Source organism: Nerophis ophidion, linkage group LG24, assembly GCF_033978795.1.
Source record: "Nerophis ophidion isolate RoL-2023_Sa linkage group LG24, RoL_Noph_v1.0, whole genome shotgun sequence".
In the NCBI taxonomy this organism is placed as follows: Eukaryota; Metazoa; Chordata; class Actinopteri; order Syngnathiformes; family Syngnathidae; genus Nerophis; species Nerophis ophidion.
The window spans coordinates 719,860-738,555 of NC_084634.1; the positions used below are offsets into that span (position 1 = coordinate 719,860).

General features: G+C 41.8%; 2 protein-coding genes across 2 annotated transcripts in view; both read right to left on the bottom strand.

Annotated features, from left to right (window-relative positions):
- Positions 1–16,126, bottom strand: part of LOC133542354 (adenylate kinase 7-like) — a 50,107-nt gene extending 33,981 nt beyond the window's left edge. The window contains exons 1-6 of the mRNA XM_061886409.1: positions 15,923–16,126; positions 12,424–12,570; positions 12,253–12,361; positions 11,449–11,543; positions 9,303–9,413; positions 3,818–3,901 (exon numbers count right to left, since the gene is read on the bottom strand). Coding sequence (XP_061742393.1) covers positions 3,818–3,901; positions 9,303–9,413; positions 11,449–11,543; positions 12,253–12,361; positions 12,424–12,570; positions 15,923–16,126 — 750 coding nt within the window. The remainder of the gene's footprint in view (positions 1–3,817; positions 3,902–9,302; positions 9,414–11,448; positions 11,544–12,252; positions 12,362–12,423; positions 12,571–15,922) is intronic.
- Positions 16,127–17,716: 1,590 nt separating this feature from the next.
- The window catches only part of LOC133542355 (galactocerebrosidase-like), a 41,475-nt gene continuing 40,495 nt past the window's right edge, over positions 17,717–18,696 (bottom strand). The window contains 1 exon segment of the mRNA XM_061886410.1: positions 17,717–18,630. The gene's annotated coding sequence lies outside the window, so the exon portion shown is untranslated.

Genomic DNA, 18,696 nt, shown 5'->3' on the forward strand with positions numbered 1-18,696 from the left:
TCAAACATAGTCATGCTGGGGGGGGGGACTGTCAGTCAAACATAGTCATGCTGGGGGGGGGTGGACTGTCAGTCAAACATAGTCATGCTGGGGGGGGGGACTGTCAGTCAAACATAGTCATGCTGGGGGGGGACTGTCAGTCAAACATAGTCATGCTGGGGGGGGGGACTGTCAGTCAAACATAGTCATGCTGGGGGGGGGTGGACTGTCAGTCAAACATAGTCATGCTGGGGGGGGGGACTGTCAGTCAAACATAGTCATGCTGGGGGGGGGTGGACTGTCAGTCAAACATAGTCATGCTGGGGGGGGGTGGACTGTCAGTCAAACATAGTCATGCTGGGGGGGGGGACTGTCAGTCAAACATAGTCATGCTGGGGGGGGACTGTCAGTCAAACATAGTCATGCTGGGGGGGGGTGGACTGTCAGTCAAACATAGTCATGCTGGGGGGGGGAACTGTCAGTCAAACATAGTCATGCTGGGGGGGGGTGGACTGTCAGTCAAACATAGTCATGCTGGGGGGGGGTGGACTGTCAGTCAAACATAGTCATGCTGGGGGGGGTGGACTGTCAGTCAAACATAGTCATGCTGGGGGGGTGGTTGTCAGCGCCGGGAACTGGGAGACTAGTCATGATGGAGGGAAAGATGAATGCAGCAATGTACAGAAACATCCTGGATGAAAACCAGCACTTCCCATCTAACTTGATGGAGCGTGACACGCTGCTGCAGAGAGGAAAGGTTGAAACTGCCCACAGGTATGTGTGACATTCATTAAGACTTGAGGCTGTAATTCCTGCCAAAGGTGCATCATTGAGCAAATACTTATGTACATGTGATTTGTTTTTGTTTTAATAGCGTTGCAAAATGTTAAAAATATATATATTAAAACAATCCTTGTCATTAAGGAGTATTGTGTGTAGAATGTTGAGAACAGAAATGAATGTAATCCATTTTGGAACAATTTGCTGCAATGATGTTTGATGTTGATTGTTTGCTGCAATGATGTATGATGCTGACTGTTTGCTGCAATGATGTATGATGTTGACTGTTTGCTGCAATGATGTATGATGTTGACTATTTGCTGCAATGATGTATGATGTTGACTGTTTGCTGCAATGCTGTATGATGTTGACTGTTTGCTGCAATGATGTATGATGTTGACTGTTTGCTGCAATGATGTATGATGTTGATTGTTTGCTGCAATGATGTATGATGTTGACTGTTTGCTGCAATGCTGTATGATGTTGATTGTTTGCTGCAATGATGTATGATGTTGACTGTTTGCTGCAATGATGTATGATGTTGATTGTTTGCTGCAATGATGTATGATGTTGACTGTTTGCTGCAATGATGTATGATGTTGACTATTTGCTGCAATGATGTATGATGTTGACTATTTGCTGCAATGATGTATGATGCTGACTATTTGCTGCAATGATGTATGATGCTGACTATTTGCTGCAATGATGTATGATGCTGACTATTTGCTGCAATGATGTATGATGTTGACTATTTGCTGCAATGATGTATGATGCTGACTATTTGCTGCAATGATGTATGATGTTGACTGTTTGCTGCAATGATGTATGATGCTGATTGTTTGCTGCAATGATGTATGATGTTGACTATTTGCTGCAATGATGTATGATGCTGACTATTTGCTGCAATGATGTATGATGTTGACTGTTTGCTGCAATGATGTATGATGCTGATTGTTTGCTGCAATGATGTATGATGTTGACTATTTGCTGCAATGATGTACGATGTTGACTATTTGCTGCAATGATGTACGATGCTGACTATTTGCTGCAATGATGTATGATGTTGACTATTTGCTGCAATGATGTATGATGTTGACTGTTTGCTGCAATGATGTATGATGTTGACTGTTTGCTGCAATGATGTATGATGTTGACTGTTTGCTGTAATGTTGTATGATGTTGACTGTTTGCTGCAATGATGTATGATGTTGACTGTTTGCTGCAATGATGTATGATGTTGACTATTTGCTGCAATGATGTATGATGTTGACTGTTTGCTGTAATGATGTATGATGTTGACTGTTTGCTGCAATGATGTATGATGTTGACTGTTTGCTGCAATGATGTATGATGTTGACTGTTTGCTGCAATGATGTATGATGTTGACTGTTTGCTGCAATGATGTATGATGTTGACTGTTTGCTGCAATGATGTATGATGTTGACTGTTTGCTGTAATGTTGTATGATGTTGACTGTTTGCTGCAATGATGTATGATGTTGACTGTTTGCTGCAATGATGTATGATGTTGACTATTTGCTGCAATGATGTATGATGTTGACTGTTTGCTGTAATGATGTATGATGTTGACTGTTTGCTGCAATGATGTATGATGTTGACTGTTTGCTGCAATGATGTATGATGTTGACTGTTTGCTGCAATGATGTATGATGTTGACTGTTTGCTGCAATGATGTATGATGTTGACTGTTTGCTGCAATGATGTATGATGCTGACTGTTTGCTGCAATGATGTATGATGTTGACTGTTTGCTGCAATGATGTATGATGTTGACTGTTTGCTGCAATGATGTATGATGCTGACTGTTTGCTGCAATGATGTATGATGTTGACTATTTGCTGCAATGATGTATTATGTTGACTATTTGCTGCAATGATGTATGATGTTGACTGTGCTGCAATGATGTAGACTATTTGCTGCAATGATGAATGATGTTGACTATTTGCTACAATGATGTATTATGCTGACTATTTGCTTCAAGGATGTTGACTATTTGCTGCAATGATGTAGACTATTTGCTGCAATGATGAATGATATTGACTATTTGCTGCAATGATGTATTATGCTGACTATTTGCTTCAAGGATGCTGACTATTTGCTGCAATGATGTATGATGTTGTCTGAGTTGCTGTTATTATTACTACTTCCAGGCTAAACTATGAAGCTAACGGTTGTCTTCTTGTTATAAATTCCATAAGACGGACCAGCAATAAGAGTAATAACCTATTACAGGTCTTTGTGTACGTACTACACTGACCTGTGCAAACAGGTAGGAGTCATGACCATTCCTAACGTCTTGTCTCTGCTTTACCAAGCCAAGTGTGGATAGAATGTTGAGTGTACTTCATGTCTCTGCTTTACCAAGCCAAGTGTGGATGGAGTGTTGAGTGTACATCATGTCTCTGCTTTACCAAGCCAAGTGTGGATGGAGTGTTGAGTGTACTTCATGTCTCTGCTTTACCAAGCCAAGTGTGGATGGAGTGTTGAGTGTACTTCATGTCTCTGCTTTACCAAGCCAAGTGTGGATGGAGTGTTGAGTGTACTTCATGTCTCTGCTTTACCAAGCCAAGTGTGGATGGAGTGTTGAGTGTACATCATGTCTCTGCTTTACCAAGTCAAGTGTGGATGGAGTGTTGAGTGTACTTCATGTCTCTGCTTTACCAAGCCAAGTGTGGATGGAGTGTTGAGTGTACATCATGTCTCTGCTTTACCAAGTCAAGTGTGGATGGAGTGTTGAGTGTACATCATGTCTCTGCTTTACCAAGCCAAGTGTGGATGGAGTGTTGAGTGTACTTCATGTCTCTGCTTTACCAAGTCAAGTGTGGATGGAGTGTTGAGTGTACTCCATGTCTCTGCTTTACCAAGCCAAGTGTGGATGGAGTGTTGAGTGTACTTAATGAACAACAACAGCCTGAAGTTGAATAGAATTGACTGAAATAAATAAGTGCTTCTGGCAGGACTTTGCAAAATAAAAATGGTATTTTGAAGGATTCCAAGAAGAAGATGGAAGAGGAAAAAGTCATGATTGCAAAGTCTCACCTTGAAGAAGAAATGGAAGACCTGCTCTCCCATTCCGTACTGAAGTCCGGAGGCCACAACATACGTGGCAAACATTCTTCTGTCCTGAAAGCAAAGTCCACTGTCAGACGATTCATGCTCTCATTAGTTGGATGATTGTGCTGCTCACAAACATGCAGAGTGTATAACAGCATGAAGGTCAGGCTGTCTAGGATTATGTGCTCCACATTCTTCTACAACAATAACAAGGAAGGTGGATGTGTGAGATGACATCAATAAGAAGGGAAGGTGGATGTGTGAGATGACAACAATAAGAAGGGAAGGTGGATGTGTGAGATGACAACAATAAGAAGGGAAGGTGGATGTGTGAGATGACAACAATAAGAAGAGAAGGTGGATGTGTGAGATGACAACAATAAGAAGAGAAGGTGGATGTGTGAGATGACAACAATAAGAAGAGAAGGTGGATGTGTGAGATGACAACAATAAGAAGGGAAGGTGGATGTGTGAGATGACAACAATAAGAAGGGAAGGTGGATGTGTGAGATGACAACAATAAGAAGGGAAGGTGGATGTGTGAGATGACAACAATAAGAAGAGAAGGTGGATGTGTGAGATGACAACAATAAGAAGGGAAGGTGGATGTGTGAGATGACAACAATAAGAAGGGAAGGTGGATGTGTGAGATGACAACAATAACAAGGAAGGTGGATGTGTGAGATGACAACAATAAGAAGGGAAGGTGGATGTGTGAGATGACAACAATAAGAAGAGAAGGTGGATGTGTGAGATGACAACAATAAGAAGGGAAGGTGGATGTGTGAGATGACAACAATAAGAAGGGAAGGTGGATGTGTGAGATGACAACAATAAGAAGGGAAGGTAGATGTGTGAGATGACAACAATAAGAAGGGAAGGTGGATGTGTGAGATGACAACAATAAGAAGAGAAGGTGGATGTGTGAGATGACAACAATAAGAAGAGAAGGTGGATGTGTGAGATGACAACAATAAGAAGAGAAGGTGGATGTGTGAGATGACAACAATAAGAAGGGAAGGTGGATGTGTGAGATGACAACAATAAGAAGGGAAGGTGGATGTGTGAGATGACAACAATAAGAAGGGAAGGTGGATGTGTGAGATGACAACAATAAGAAGAGAAGGTGGATGTGTGAGATGACAACAATAAGAAGGGAAGGTGGATGTGTGAGATGACAACAATAAGAAGGGAAGGTGGATGTGTGAGATGACAACAATAAGAAGAGAAGGTGGATGTGTGAGATGACAACAATAAGAAGGGAAGGTGGATGTGTGAGATGACAACAATAAGAAGGGAAGGTGGATGTGTGAGATGACAACAATAAGAAGGGAAGGTGGATGTGTGAGATGACAACAATAAGAAGAGAAGGTGGATGTGTGAGATGACAACAATAAGAAGAGAAGGTGGATGTGTGAGATGACAACAATAAGAAGGGAAGGTGGATGTGTGAGATGACAACAATAAGAAGGGAAGGTGGATGTGTGAGATGACAACAATAAGAAGAGAAGGTGGATGTGTGAGATGACAACAATAAGAAGAGAAGGTGGATGTGTGAGATGACAACAATAAGAAGAGAAGGTGGATGTGTGAGATGACAACAATAAGAAGAGAAGGTGGATGTGTGAGATGACAACAATAAGAAGAGAAGGTGGATGTGTGAGGTGACAACAATAAGAAGAGAAGGTGGATGTGTGAGATGACAACAATAAGAAGAGAAGGTGGATGTGTGAGATGACAACAATAAGAAGAGAAGGTGGATGTGTGAGATGACAACAATAAGAAGAGAAGGTGGATGTGTGAGATGACAACAATAAGAAGAGAAGGTGGATGTGTGAGATGACAACAATAAGAAGAGAAGGTGGATGTGTGAGATGACAACAATAAGAAGGGAAGGTGGATGTGTGAGATGACAACAATAAGAAGAGAAGGTGGATGTGTGAGATGACAACAATAAGAAGGGAAGGTGGATGTGTGAGATGACAACAATAAGAAGAGAAGGTGGATGTGTGAGATGACAACAATAAGAAGAGAAGGTGGATGTGTGAGATGACAACAATAAGAAGAGAAGGTGGATGTGTGAGATGACAACAATAAGAAGAGAAGGTGGATGTGTGAGATGACAACAATAAGAAGAGAAGGTGGATGTGTGAGGTGACAACAATAAGAAGAGAAGGTGGATGTGTGAGATGACAACAATAAGAAGAGAAGGTGGATGTGTGAGATGACAACAATAAGAAGGGAAGGTGGATGTGTGAGATGACAACAATAAGAAGGGAAGGTGGATGTGTGAGATGACAACAATAAGAAGGGAAGGTGGATGTGTGAGATGACAACAATAAGAAGAGAAGGTGGATGTGTGAGATGACAACAATAAGAAGGGAAGGTGGATGTGTGAGATGACAACAATAAGAAGGGAAGGTGGATGTGTGAGATGACAACAATAAGAAGAGAAGGTGGATGTGTGAGATGACAACAATAAGAAGGGAAGGTGGATGTGTGAGATGACAACAATAAGAAGGGAAGGTGGATGTGTGAGATGACAACAATAAGAAGGGAAGGTGGATGTGTGAGATGACAACAATAAGAAGAGAAGGTGGATGTGTGAGATGACAACAATAAGAAGAGAAGGTGGATGTGTGAGATGACAACAATAAGAAGGGAAGGTGGATGTGTGAGATGACAACAATAAGAAGGGAAGGTGGATGTGTGAGATGACAACAATAAGAAGAGAAGGTGGATGTGTGAGATGACAACAATAAGAAGAGAAGGTGGATGTGTGAGATGACAACAATAAGAAGAGAAGGTGGATGTGTGAGATGACAACAATAAGAAGGGAAGGTGGATGTGTGAGATGACAACAATAAGAAGAGAAGGTGGATGTGTGAGATGACAACAATAAGAAGAGAAGGTGGATGTGTGAGATGACAACAATAAGAAGAGAAGGTGGATGTGTGAGATGACAACAATAAGAAGAGAAGGTGGATGTGTGAGGTGACAACAATAAGAAGAGAAGGTGGATGTGTGAGATGACAACAATAAGAAGAGAAGGTGGATGTGTGAGATGACAACAATAAGAAGAGAAGGTGGATGTGTGAGATGACAACAATAAGAAGAGAAGGTGGATGTGTGAGATGACAACAATAAGAAGAGAAGGTGGATGTGTGAGATGACAACAATAAGAAGAGAAGGTGGATGTGTGAGATGACAACAATAAGAAGGGAAGGTGGATGTGTGAGATGACAACAATAAGAAGAGAAGGTGGATGTGTGAGATGACAACAATAAGAAGGAAGGTGGATGTGTGAGATGACAACAATAAGAAGAGAAGGTGGATGTGTGAGATGACAACAATAAGAAGAGAAGGTGGATGTGTGAGATGACAACAATAAGAAGAGAAGGTGGATGTGTGAGATGACAACAATAAGAAGAGAAGGTGGATGTGTGAGATGACAACAATAAGAAGAGAAGGTGGATGTGTGAGGTGACAACAATAAGAAGAGAAGGTGGATGTGTGAGATGACAACAATAAGAAGAGAAGGTGGATGTGTGAGATGACAACAATAAGAAGAGAAGGTGGATGTGTGAGATGACAACAATAAGAAGAGAAGGTGGATGTGTGAGATGACAACAATAAGAAGAGAAGGTGGATGTGTGAGATGACAACAATAAGAAGAGAAGGTGGATGTGTGAGATGACAACAATAAGAAGAGAAGGTGGATGTGTGAGATGACAACAATAAGAAGAGAAGGTGGATGTGTGAGATGACAACAATAAGAAGAGGTGGATGTGTGAGATGACAACAATAAGAAGAGAAGGTGGATGTGTGAGATGACAACAATAAGAAGAGAAGGTGGATGTGTGAGATGACAACAATAAGAAGAGAAGGTGGATGTGTGAGATGACAACAATAAGAAGGGAAGGTGGATGTGTGAGATGACAACAATAAGAAGGGAAGGTGGATGTGTGAGATGACAACAATAAGAAGAGAAGGTGGATGTGTGAGATGACAACAATAAGAAGAGAAGGTGGATGTGTGAGATGACAACAATAAGAAGAGAAGGTGGATGTGTGAGATGACAACAATAAGAAGAGAAGGTGGATGTGTGAGGTGACAACAATAAGAAGAGAAGGTGGATGTGTGAGATGACAACAATAAGAAGAGAAGGTGGATGTGTGAGATGACAACAATAAGAAGAGAAGGTGGATGTGTGAGATGACAACAATAAGAAGAGAAGGTGGATGTGTGAGGTGACAACAATAAGAAGAGAAGGTGGATGTGTGAGATGACAACAATAAGAAGAGAAGGTGGATGTGTGAGATGACAACAATAAGAAGAGAAGGTGGATGTGTGAGATGACAACAATAAGAAGAGAAGGTGGATGTGTGAGATGACAACAATAAGAAGAGAAGGTGGATGTGTGAGATGACAACAATAAGAAGAGAAGGTGGATGTGTGAGATGACAACAATAAGAAGGGAAGGTGGATGTGTGAGATGACAACAATAAGAAGAGAAGGTGGATGTGTGAGATGACAACAATAAGAAGGGAAGGTGGATGTGTGAGATGACAACAATAAGAAGAGAAGGTGGATGTGTGAGATGACAACAATAAGAAGAGAAGGTGGATGTGTGAGATGACAACAATAAGAAGAGAAGGTGGATGTGTGAGATGACAACAATAAGAAGAGAAGGTGGATGTGTGAGATGACAACAATAAGAAGAGAAGGTGGATGTGTGAGGTGACAACAATAAGAAGAGAAGGTGGATGTGTGAGATGACAACAATAAGAAGAGAAGGTGGATGTGTGAGATGACAACAATAAGAAGAGAAGGTGGATGTGTGAGATGACAACAATAAGAAGAGAAGGTGGATGTGTGAGATGACAACAATAAGAAGAGAAGGTGGATGTGTGAGATGACAACAATAAGAAGAGAAGGTGGATGTGTGAGATGACAACAATAAGAAGAGAAGGTGGATGTGTGAGATGACAACAATAAGAAGAGAAGGTGGATGTGTGAGATGACAACAATAAGAAGAGGTGGATGTGTGAGATGACAACAATAAGAAGAGAAGGTGGATGTGTGAGATGACAACAATAAGAAGAGAAGGTGGATGTGTGAGATGACAACAATAAGAAGAGAAGGTGGATGTGTGAGATGACAACAATAAGAAGGGAAGGTGGATGTGTGAGATGACAACAATAAGAAGGGAAGGTGGATGTGTGAGATGACAACAATAAGAAGAGAAGGTGGATGTGTGAGATGACAACAATAAGAAGAGAAGGTGGATGTGTGAGATGACAACAATAAGAAGAGAAGGTGGATGTGTGAGATGACAACAATAAGAAGAGAAGGTGGATGTGTGAGGTGACAACAATAAGAAGAGAAGGTGGATGTGTGAGATGACAACAATAAGAAGAGAAGGTGGATGTGTGAGATGACAACAATAAGAAGAGAAGGTGTCACTTACACTTTTGCCAAGTTTAACCACTTTTTTTTCCAGTTCCAGGTGCTCCTGGAAGTTTGGGTGTGCTTGTCTTCTTCGAAAGTCATCATCGGTGAAAGGAAGCTCCAGGTCGTCCTATGACAGACAAAGGTGGAACATGACGGGACCTGTCTCACAACACGACAGGACGTGTTGTGAAACAGGTCCTGTCGTGTTGTGAGACAGGTCCTGTCGTGTTGTGAGACAGGTCCTGTCGTGTTGTGAGACAGGTCCTGTCTTACAACACGACAGGACCTGTCTCACAACACGACAGGACCTGTCTTACAACATCCACATTCTTTATCAGTACTACCTTTTACTCCACCACTTTCACACAAAAATATCCACTTCTGACACTAAAATACATAAGTTGCTGTACATCAGGGGTCACCAACACCAGGTCGCCCGTTAGGACCAGATGAGTTGCCCGCTGGCCTGTTCTAAAAATAGCTCAAATAGCAGCACTTACCAGTGAGCTGCCTCTATTTTTTAAATGTTATTTATTTACTAGCAAGCTGGTCTCGCTTTTCTTGACATTTTTAATTCTAAGAGAGACAAAACTCAAATAGAATTTGAAAATCCAAGAAAATATTTTATAGACTTGGTCTTCCTTGTTTAAATAAATCCATTTATTTTTTTACTTTGCTTCTTATAACTTTCAGAAAGACAATTTTAGAGAAAAAAATACAACCTTAAAAATGATTTTAGGATTTTTAAACACATATACCTTTTTACCTTTTAAATTCCTTCCTCTTCTTTCCTGACAATTTAAATCAATGTTCAAGTAATTAATTTTTTTTATTGTAAAGAATAATAAATACATTTTAATTAAATTCTTCATTTCAGCTTCTGTTTTTTCGATGAAGAATATTTGGTCTCCATCTTTCAAAGGCATCAAATCCTGGTTTTGTCATGACTAAGTTGAGAATGGTAACTTTTAGATGGACTAAGGTCTGACATGTTTAGTAACCTTACCAGTGGCAGTAGTCAGACTAAGATGGCAACCTGGATGTGACACACTCAGACTTTCTGATTGGTCAAACGCTGGAGGGCGGGGCATCGATATGACATATCATATGATGATGACTTGACATGACACTATCACATATGCTCCTTTAAGACATGTTGATGAATCTGAGTCTGGGATGGTTGTGATATTGCCCTCACAGTGAGGAAGGAGATGCAAGGTTGGAATCCTGGTTTGCTCACTTCCGTGTAGGAAAGTTCCATTTTCTCCGGTCTAGATGGTGTTTAGCAATCAGGTTTTGGAACACCAGACTTGTCTTGAATCCATAGTCCTCGAAAGTGGTGACACTCAAATTAGTGGTAAGTGGGCTCCATCTAGTGGTACTCCACTGTTAGGGCGCCCAAAGATTGACACTTGATATTAGAGTGGAACTGAGTACTAAGTACTTACAGAGGTGATTGACACTTGATATCAGAGTGGAACTGAGTACTAAGTACTTACAGAGGTGTTTGACACTTGATATTAGAGTGGAACTGAGTACTAAGTACTTACAGAGGTGTTTGACACTTGATATTAGAGTGGAACTGAGTACTGAGTACTTAAAGAGGTGTTTGACACTTGATATTAGAGAGGAACTGAGTACTAAGTACTTACAGAGGTGTTTGACACTTGATATTAGAGTGGAACTGAGTACTAAGTACTTACAGAGGTGATTGACACTTGATATTAGAGTGGAACTGAGTACTAAGTACTTACAGAGGTGTTTGACACTTGATATTAGAGTGGAACTGAGTACTAAGTACTTACAGAGGTGTTTGACACTTGATATTAGAGTGGAACTGAGTACTAAGTACTTACAGAGGTGATTGACACTTGATATCAGAGTGGAACTGAGTACTAAGTACTTACAGAGGTGATTGACACTTGATATCAGAGTGGAACTGAGTACTAAGTACTTACAGAGGTGTTTGACACTTGATATTAGAGTGGAACTGAGTACTAAGTACTTACAGAGGTGATTGACACTTGATATCAGAGTGGAACTGAGTACTAAGTACTTACAGAGGTGATTGACACTTGATATTAGAGTGGAACTGAGTACTAAGTACTTACAGAGGTGATTGACACTTGATATTAGAGAGGAACTGAGTACTAAGTACTTACAGAGGTGATTGGCTGACTGCAGGTCCAAGTCATGACGGTGGAGATGAGGATGAACATCTTTGGTTTACTAAATAGTGATATTTTGTCATGGAGGGCTGCCAACACAAGAAGATACACAGACAGGTATGTTGTTACCTGCTGACTTGACAAAGACATGAACAGTCCAGATTTGTTACCAGATGTTAGTGACAAGGACACAACATCCAGACTTGTAACCAGATGTTAGTGACAAGGACACAACATCCAGACTTGTAACCAGATGTTAGTGACAAGGACACAACATACATAAAAGTACTTTATGAATACATTTGTATTTGTTGGAAGGAAATATGCATTTGATCGGGACTGCAGCTTCAAGTCTTCTGGGAAGGCTGTCCACAAGGTTGCAGAGAGTGTCTTTGTAGCAATTCTCCAGCATTCTTCCAAAAGCACATTGGTGAGGTGACACACTGATGTTGGTGGAGAAGGTCTGGCTCTCAGTTTCCCTTCTAATTTATCTATGGGGTTTAGGTCAGGACTCTGTGCAGGCCAGTCAAGTTCCTCCACACCAGACTGTCATCCATGCCATTATGGATCTTGCAGTGTGCACTGGTGCAGAGTCATGTTGGAATGAAAGATGGCACTTCAAGTCCACATGTGAGTCAAGGCGGGTGGCCAAATACTTTAGGCAATATAGTGTATTTTCTTCTATAGAAGAACATCTCAATGGGGTTTTTGCTGCGCTCCTAAAAAAGAGGCTGAGCTGAGGTGGCCATGGAGTGTGTTTCCATGGCCACTTGAGCCCAGGTGATGCCGAGTGCTCACCTGACAGCAGGTAGCTGGCCTGGGGGATCTGCTGAGGATTGTGGGTGATGTTGTAGATGATGATGTCACACTCCATCACCTTGTCAACAAGCTCCTCCTCACTCAGGTCCTTGCACACAAAGAAGTAGAAGCTAGTTTGCTTCCAGTCAAAGGTGAGAAGGTTCTGCCTACCTTGTATACTTCCAGCACATAGGGCGGGTCCTCCTCCGCACCCTCGGACACGGTGCCCACCATCGGGTAACTTGATACTGTCTCTTTCACTTTCTGCCCGTCTGTCTCCGTCTTTGCATCAACTTCCAGCGTGTGTTTGGACAGACACTGTCCAGCAGGAAGATGTTACACAACAGGAAGATGTCACACAACAGGAAGATGTCACACAACAGGAAGATGTCACACAACAGGAAGATGTCACACAACACTTCTATGTCCAGCATGAAGATGTCACACAACACTTCTATGTCACACAACACTTCTATGTCCAGCAGGAAGATGTCACACAACAGGAAGATGTCACACAACACTTCTATGTCCAGCAGGAAGATGTCACACAACAGGAAGATGTCACACAACACTTCTATGTCCAGCAGGAAGATGTCACACAACACTTCTATGTCACACAACACTTCTATGTCCAGCAGGAAGATGTCACACAACAGGAAGATGTCACACAACACTTCTATGTCCAGCAGGAAGATGTCACACAACAGGAAGATGTCACACAACAGGAAGATGTCACACAACACTTCTATGTCCAGCATGAAGATGTCACACAACACTTCTATGTCACACAACACTTCTATGTCCAGCAGGAAGATGTCACACAACAGGAAGATGTCACACAACACTTCTATGTCCAGCAGGAAGATGTCACACAACAGGAAGATGTCACACAACACTTCTATGTCCAGCAGGAAGATGTCACACAACAGGAAGATGTCACACAACACTTCTATGTCCAGCAGGAAGATGTCACACAACAGGAAGATGTCACACAACACTTCTATGTCCAGCAGGAAGATGTCACACAACACTTCTATGTCCAGCAGGAAGATGTCACACAACACTTCTATGTCACACAACACTTCTATGTCCAGCAGGAAGATGTCACACAACACTTCTATGTCACACAACACTTCTATGTCCAGCAGGAAGATGTCACACAACACTTCTATGTCACACAACACTTCTATGTCCAGCAGGAAGATGTCACACAACACTTCTATGTCACACAACACTTCTATGTCCAGCAGGAAGATGTCACACAACACTTCTATGTCACACAACACTTCTATGTCCAGCAGGAAGATGTCACACAACACTTCTATGTCACACAACACTTCTATGTCCAGCAGGAAGATGTCACACAACACTTCTATGTCCAGCAGGAAGATGTCACACAACACTTCTATGTCCAGCAGGAAGATGTCACACAACACTTCTATGTCACACAACACTTCTATGTCCAGCAGGAAGATGTCACACAACACTTCTATGTCCAGCAGGAAGATGTCACACAACACTTCTATGTCCAGCAGGAAGATGTCACACAACAGGAAGATGTCACACAACACTTCTATGTCCAGCAGGAAGATGTCACACAACACTTCTATGTCACACAACACTTCTATGTCACACAACACTTCTATGTCACACAACACAACACTTCTATGTCCCAACTCACTTCTTGCATGGAAATGCTTTACAAAAATAACTTACAACAGTTGAATTCTCTCTCTCTCTACATACATACATATATACATATATATATATATATATATACATATACATACATATGTATACATCCATCCATTTTCTACCACTTATTCCCTTTTGGGGTCGCTGGCACCTATCTCAGGTACAATTGGGCGGAAGGCAGGGTATACCCTGGACAAGTCGCCACCTCATCTATGTATACATACATCTACGTATATACATATATACACATACATACATCCATACAAATACACACACACATATATATATATATATATATATATATATATATACATACATACATACACACACATATATATGTATATATGCGTGTATATATACACATACGTATGGGGGAAAATATATATATATACACATTTATGAAAAAAATAATATATACATACATACATACATATATATACATGACATGTATGGAGAAAATATATATGTGTATATAGATATATATATTTATTTTGAAGTGCACTTGGTGGTGTGCTTGATGTCTGCTGTACTACTATAGACAACAGGTGTGTTGTTTAGTGTGAATTATATTTATATAGCGCTTTTCTCAAGTGACTCAAAGTGCTTTTTACATAGTGAGAGCCAATATCTAAGTTACATTTAAAGCAGTGTGGGTCAAGTGTCTTGCCCAAGGACACAACGGCAGTAACTAGGATGGCACACGTGGGAATGGAACCTGCAACCCTCAAGTTGCTGGCATGGCCACTCTACCAACCGAGCTATGCCTATTTATTCAAATGCACTAACTTGTATATTAAGGCAGTGGTTCAAAATAATGGGGGTACTTGAAGGTATGACAAGGGGGACGTGAGATTTTTTGAAATGATTCTAAAAATAGCAACAATGTAAGTATCCTTTATACATATATTTATTAAATAATACTTCAACAAAATATGAATGTAAGTTCATAAAGTGTGAAAAAAAATACAACAATGCAATATTCAGTGTTGACAGCTAGATTTTTTCCATAAATATTGATGTTAAAGATTTATTTTGTTGTGCAGAAATGTTTAGAAGTAAGTTGATGAATCCAGATGGATCTCTATTACAATCCAGATGGATCTCTATTACAATCCAGATGGATCTCTATTACAATCCAGATGGATCTCTATTACAATCCCCAAAGAGGACTCTTTAAGTTGATGATTACTTCTATGTGGAGAAATATGCATTTACAATTCAATCACTTGTTTATTTTTCAACAACTTTTTACTTATTTTTATATCTTTTTTACCAAATAGTTGAAGAAAGACCACTACAAATGAGCAATATTTTGCACTGTTATATCCATCCATTTTCTACCGCTTATTCCCATTTGGGGTCGTGGGGGGCGCTGGTGCCTATCTCAGCTACAATTGGGCGGAAGGCGTGGTACACCCTGGACAAGTCGCCACCTCATCACAGGGCCAACACAGATAGATAGACAACATTCACACACTAGGGACCATTTAGTGTTGCCAATCAACCTATCCCCAGGTGCATGTCTTTGGAGGTGGGAGGGGCCTATCCCCAGGTGCATGTCTTTGGAGGTGGGAGGGGCCTATCCCCAGGTGCATGTCTTTGGAGGTGGGAGGGGCCTATCCCCAGGTGCATGTCTTTGGAGGTGGGAGGGGCCTATCCCCAGGTGCATGTCTTTGGAGGTGGGAGGAAGCCGGAGTAGAACCCACGCATTCACGGGGAGAACATGCAAACTCCACACAGAAAGATCCCGAGCCTGGATTTGAACCCAAGACTGCGGGAACTTCGTATTGTGAGGCAGACGCACTAACCCGCTTGAGAACCACTGCATGAATGAATGAGGCCACGCCCCCACTGAACTATCTGGAGGTTTATGAAGTTTGGCGCGAGTTGAAAGCAGCTGATGACGTCACGTGTGTGCAGCTTCTATCCTCACACTCACATTTATATTTCTATTTACATTTCTATTGATATTTACCTGGCCGATGTTTGTGGCAGCGTAGGAGTCCAGGTGGTTGATAAAGACACGTTTGGGTGTCGGCGGCGGTTTGGCCAACCTGCGCTCTTTTTTGTGTTTGTTGCCGAGCAGCCGCCATAAGGACGGAGCAGAGCGGGAAGACACCTGAGGACTTGGACCAGGACTGGGATCACAACCATTCGGGAGCTTGGACGGTAACGACATGCTGGCTGCTGGCAAGGACCTGGCCGTTGTGTTGTGTTGTGTTGTGTTGTGTTGCCGTGACGTTCAACACGCACGCCCTGACACGGACGGTCGAGCACGGCGGTATCGGTGTCAGACCGATACGAACATGATGATGATATCATCCGCTCTAACGTGCTTTTACTAACTGATTCACTAACTTATTTTGTTAGTCAGAGGAGGAACTTCAAAAAAAAAATGTGAAAAAAGGGACAATGTTTTGTTTTGGTTTATTTGCTCAAACTGAATTTTTTAATTTAATTAGTATTTTGTAATATATATATATGTGTATATATATATATATATATATTGTATTTTTTTTTGGGGGGGGGGGGGCTGTTTCCCAGAACCTGTATTATGATTTCCCTATCAAATGACAAAATATTATTAAAATAAGAGAGGAGAAGCAGGTCAACAACCACACGACCTTCTGACTGAAACTCACCTGAGCAAACACTTGGCGACGGAGGCAAGGAAAAACTTCTGTGGTTAATTATATCACGAATCATTTTCTTATACGATTGTCCTTTAGAAGCATTCTTCTATCCATCCATCCATCTTCTTCCGCTTATCCGAGGTCAGGTCACGGGGGCAGCAGCCTAAGCAGAGAAGACCAGTCTTCCCTCTCCCCAGCCACTTGGTCCAGCTCTTCCCGGGGGATCCCGAGGCGTTCCCAGGCCAGCCGGGAGACATAGTCTTCCCAACGTGTCCTGGGTCTTCCCCGGACATGCATTAGAAGCATTCTTCTACTGAGGTCAAAGTGCACGTGTCCACAACCGGCACTGCGGAGAGTTCCCAGGAAAGAATGTAGGTGTTGGGTTTAGGAGGAAGACTAAAGCCATTAGCAACATCTGGTAGAAGGTCCAGGACATGGGTAGGAGGTCTACGGGCACAAATGGATGACAGAAGCTGCTAGGTTGACTAGTCAAATAAATCAGGTGAGTGGTGTGCAGGCTGTCCGGCACAAGGAGGGAGGGGGTCTAGAAGGAATGGTATTTCAACACAGGACAGCAGAATGAAGAACTTCAGCACACTTCTTCTTCTAGAGCTGTGGCTCTAGTCCGAGGCTGACTTTCTGTTGGACGATTCCTCTCGGCGTCTCCTGGGCTCACCACCCATCACACCACCCTCAAAGACACCACAATTCCTCCAGGGAACAGAACGCAGTTGGGCCCGTGTGTTTGGGTCACTACCTGGCCAGGGTTTGACTGCTCACAAAACTATCCACTGTACTCGCTTCAGCTTGATTCTGCCAACATTCAACACGTCACTATCGCGGGTGTTAGGGTGGTTTCTACCTTTAAGTGGAACAGAAGGACTTGGCCTTTGTTCTACTTGAAGGGACACCCGCTCTCTCCAGTTTTAATGACTTGACTGATCACCATGTACCGGACTTACCCATCTCATGCAAGTCATGCAGCTTTACCGCGGGCTTTCTTTGACTTTTCTCCACTGCCATGCTGATCCCGCCACGTGTTTATCGCGGTTGATCCTTCGATGTGGGTTTAGAGCAGGGGTGTGCAAACTGTGGCCCCACCCACCGGCGTATTCAGAGACGGGCCAAACAAAACACAGAAGTGAGTAGCAGTGTATTCATGTCACATACAATCAGTCAGGGGTCTGATAGATACCATTTTGTCACCAAATTACCTCAACTTGCAATTAAAACAGCACAGCATTGACTTATACGACCCAATCCAAACAACCTTCCCTAGTCATGGTGCATCAAGCAGGACAAACATGGTCACACATAACACACTCTGCTTATTGGACTGTGCACATTATGAAAAAATGTCCAACAACAGAAAGAAAAAAAAAAATCAAAATGACACCCGTTTAAATCCGTTACAAAACACGAGCAGTCTTTCCACTCTCATCCATGTTAGCTGCTTAGTATTTGATTGATTAAAAACTTTAAGGAGGTCATCATGGAAGTAATCAATGTTGGAGTCAAACTTTCACATATTCTTAATATTCAATTATATTCATTATTAGTCATATATCCATGATATTAATATAATATGTACTCATATATGTATACTTACATATACTGCATACATACACCTGGTCTTTGTCCACTGAATGTGGATCCTGGGATATGGAAGGTCTAAGTTGTCTGGACTTACCAGCCTACAGTTCTTTGAGAAGGGTTTGGGACTTGGTGCTACTCAGGACTTGTGAAGCATCCAAAAAGTTGCTGTAAAGCAGCAGGAGATGGGCGCTCCTGAAAGTATTTTATAGGAAATTATTTGACCTTCATCAAGTACCAGGGTATTATTTGACCTTCATCAAGTACCAGGGTATAATTTGACCTTCATCAAGTACCAGGGTATAATTTGACCTTCATCAAGTACCAGGGTATAATTTGACCTTCATCAAGTACCAGGGTATAATTTGACCTTCATAAAGTACCAGGGTATTATTTAACCTTCATCAAGTACCAGGGTATAATTTGACCTTCATCAAGTACCAGGGTATAATTTGACCTTCATCAAGTACCAGGGTATTATTTAACCTTCATCAAGTACCAGGGTATTATTTAACCTTCATAA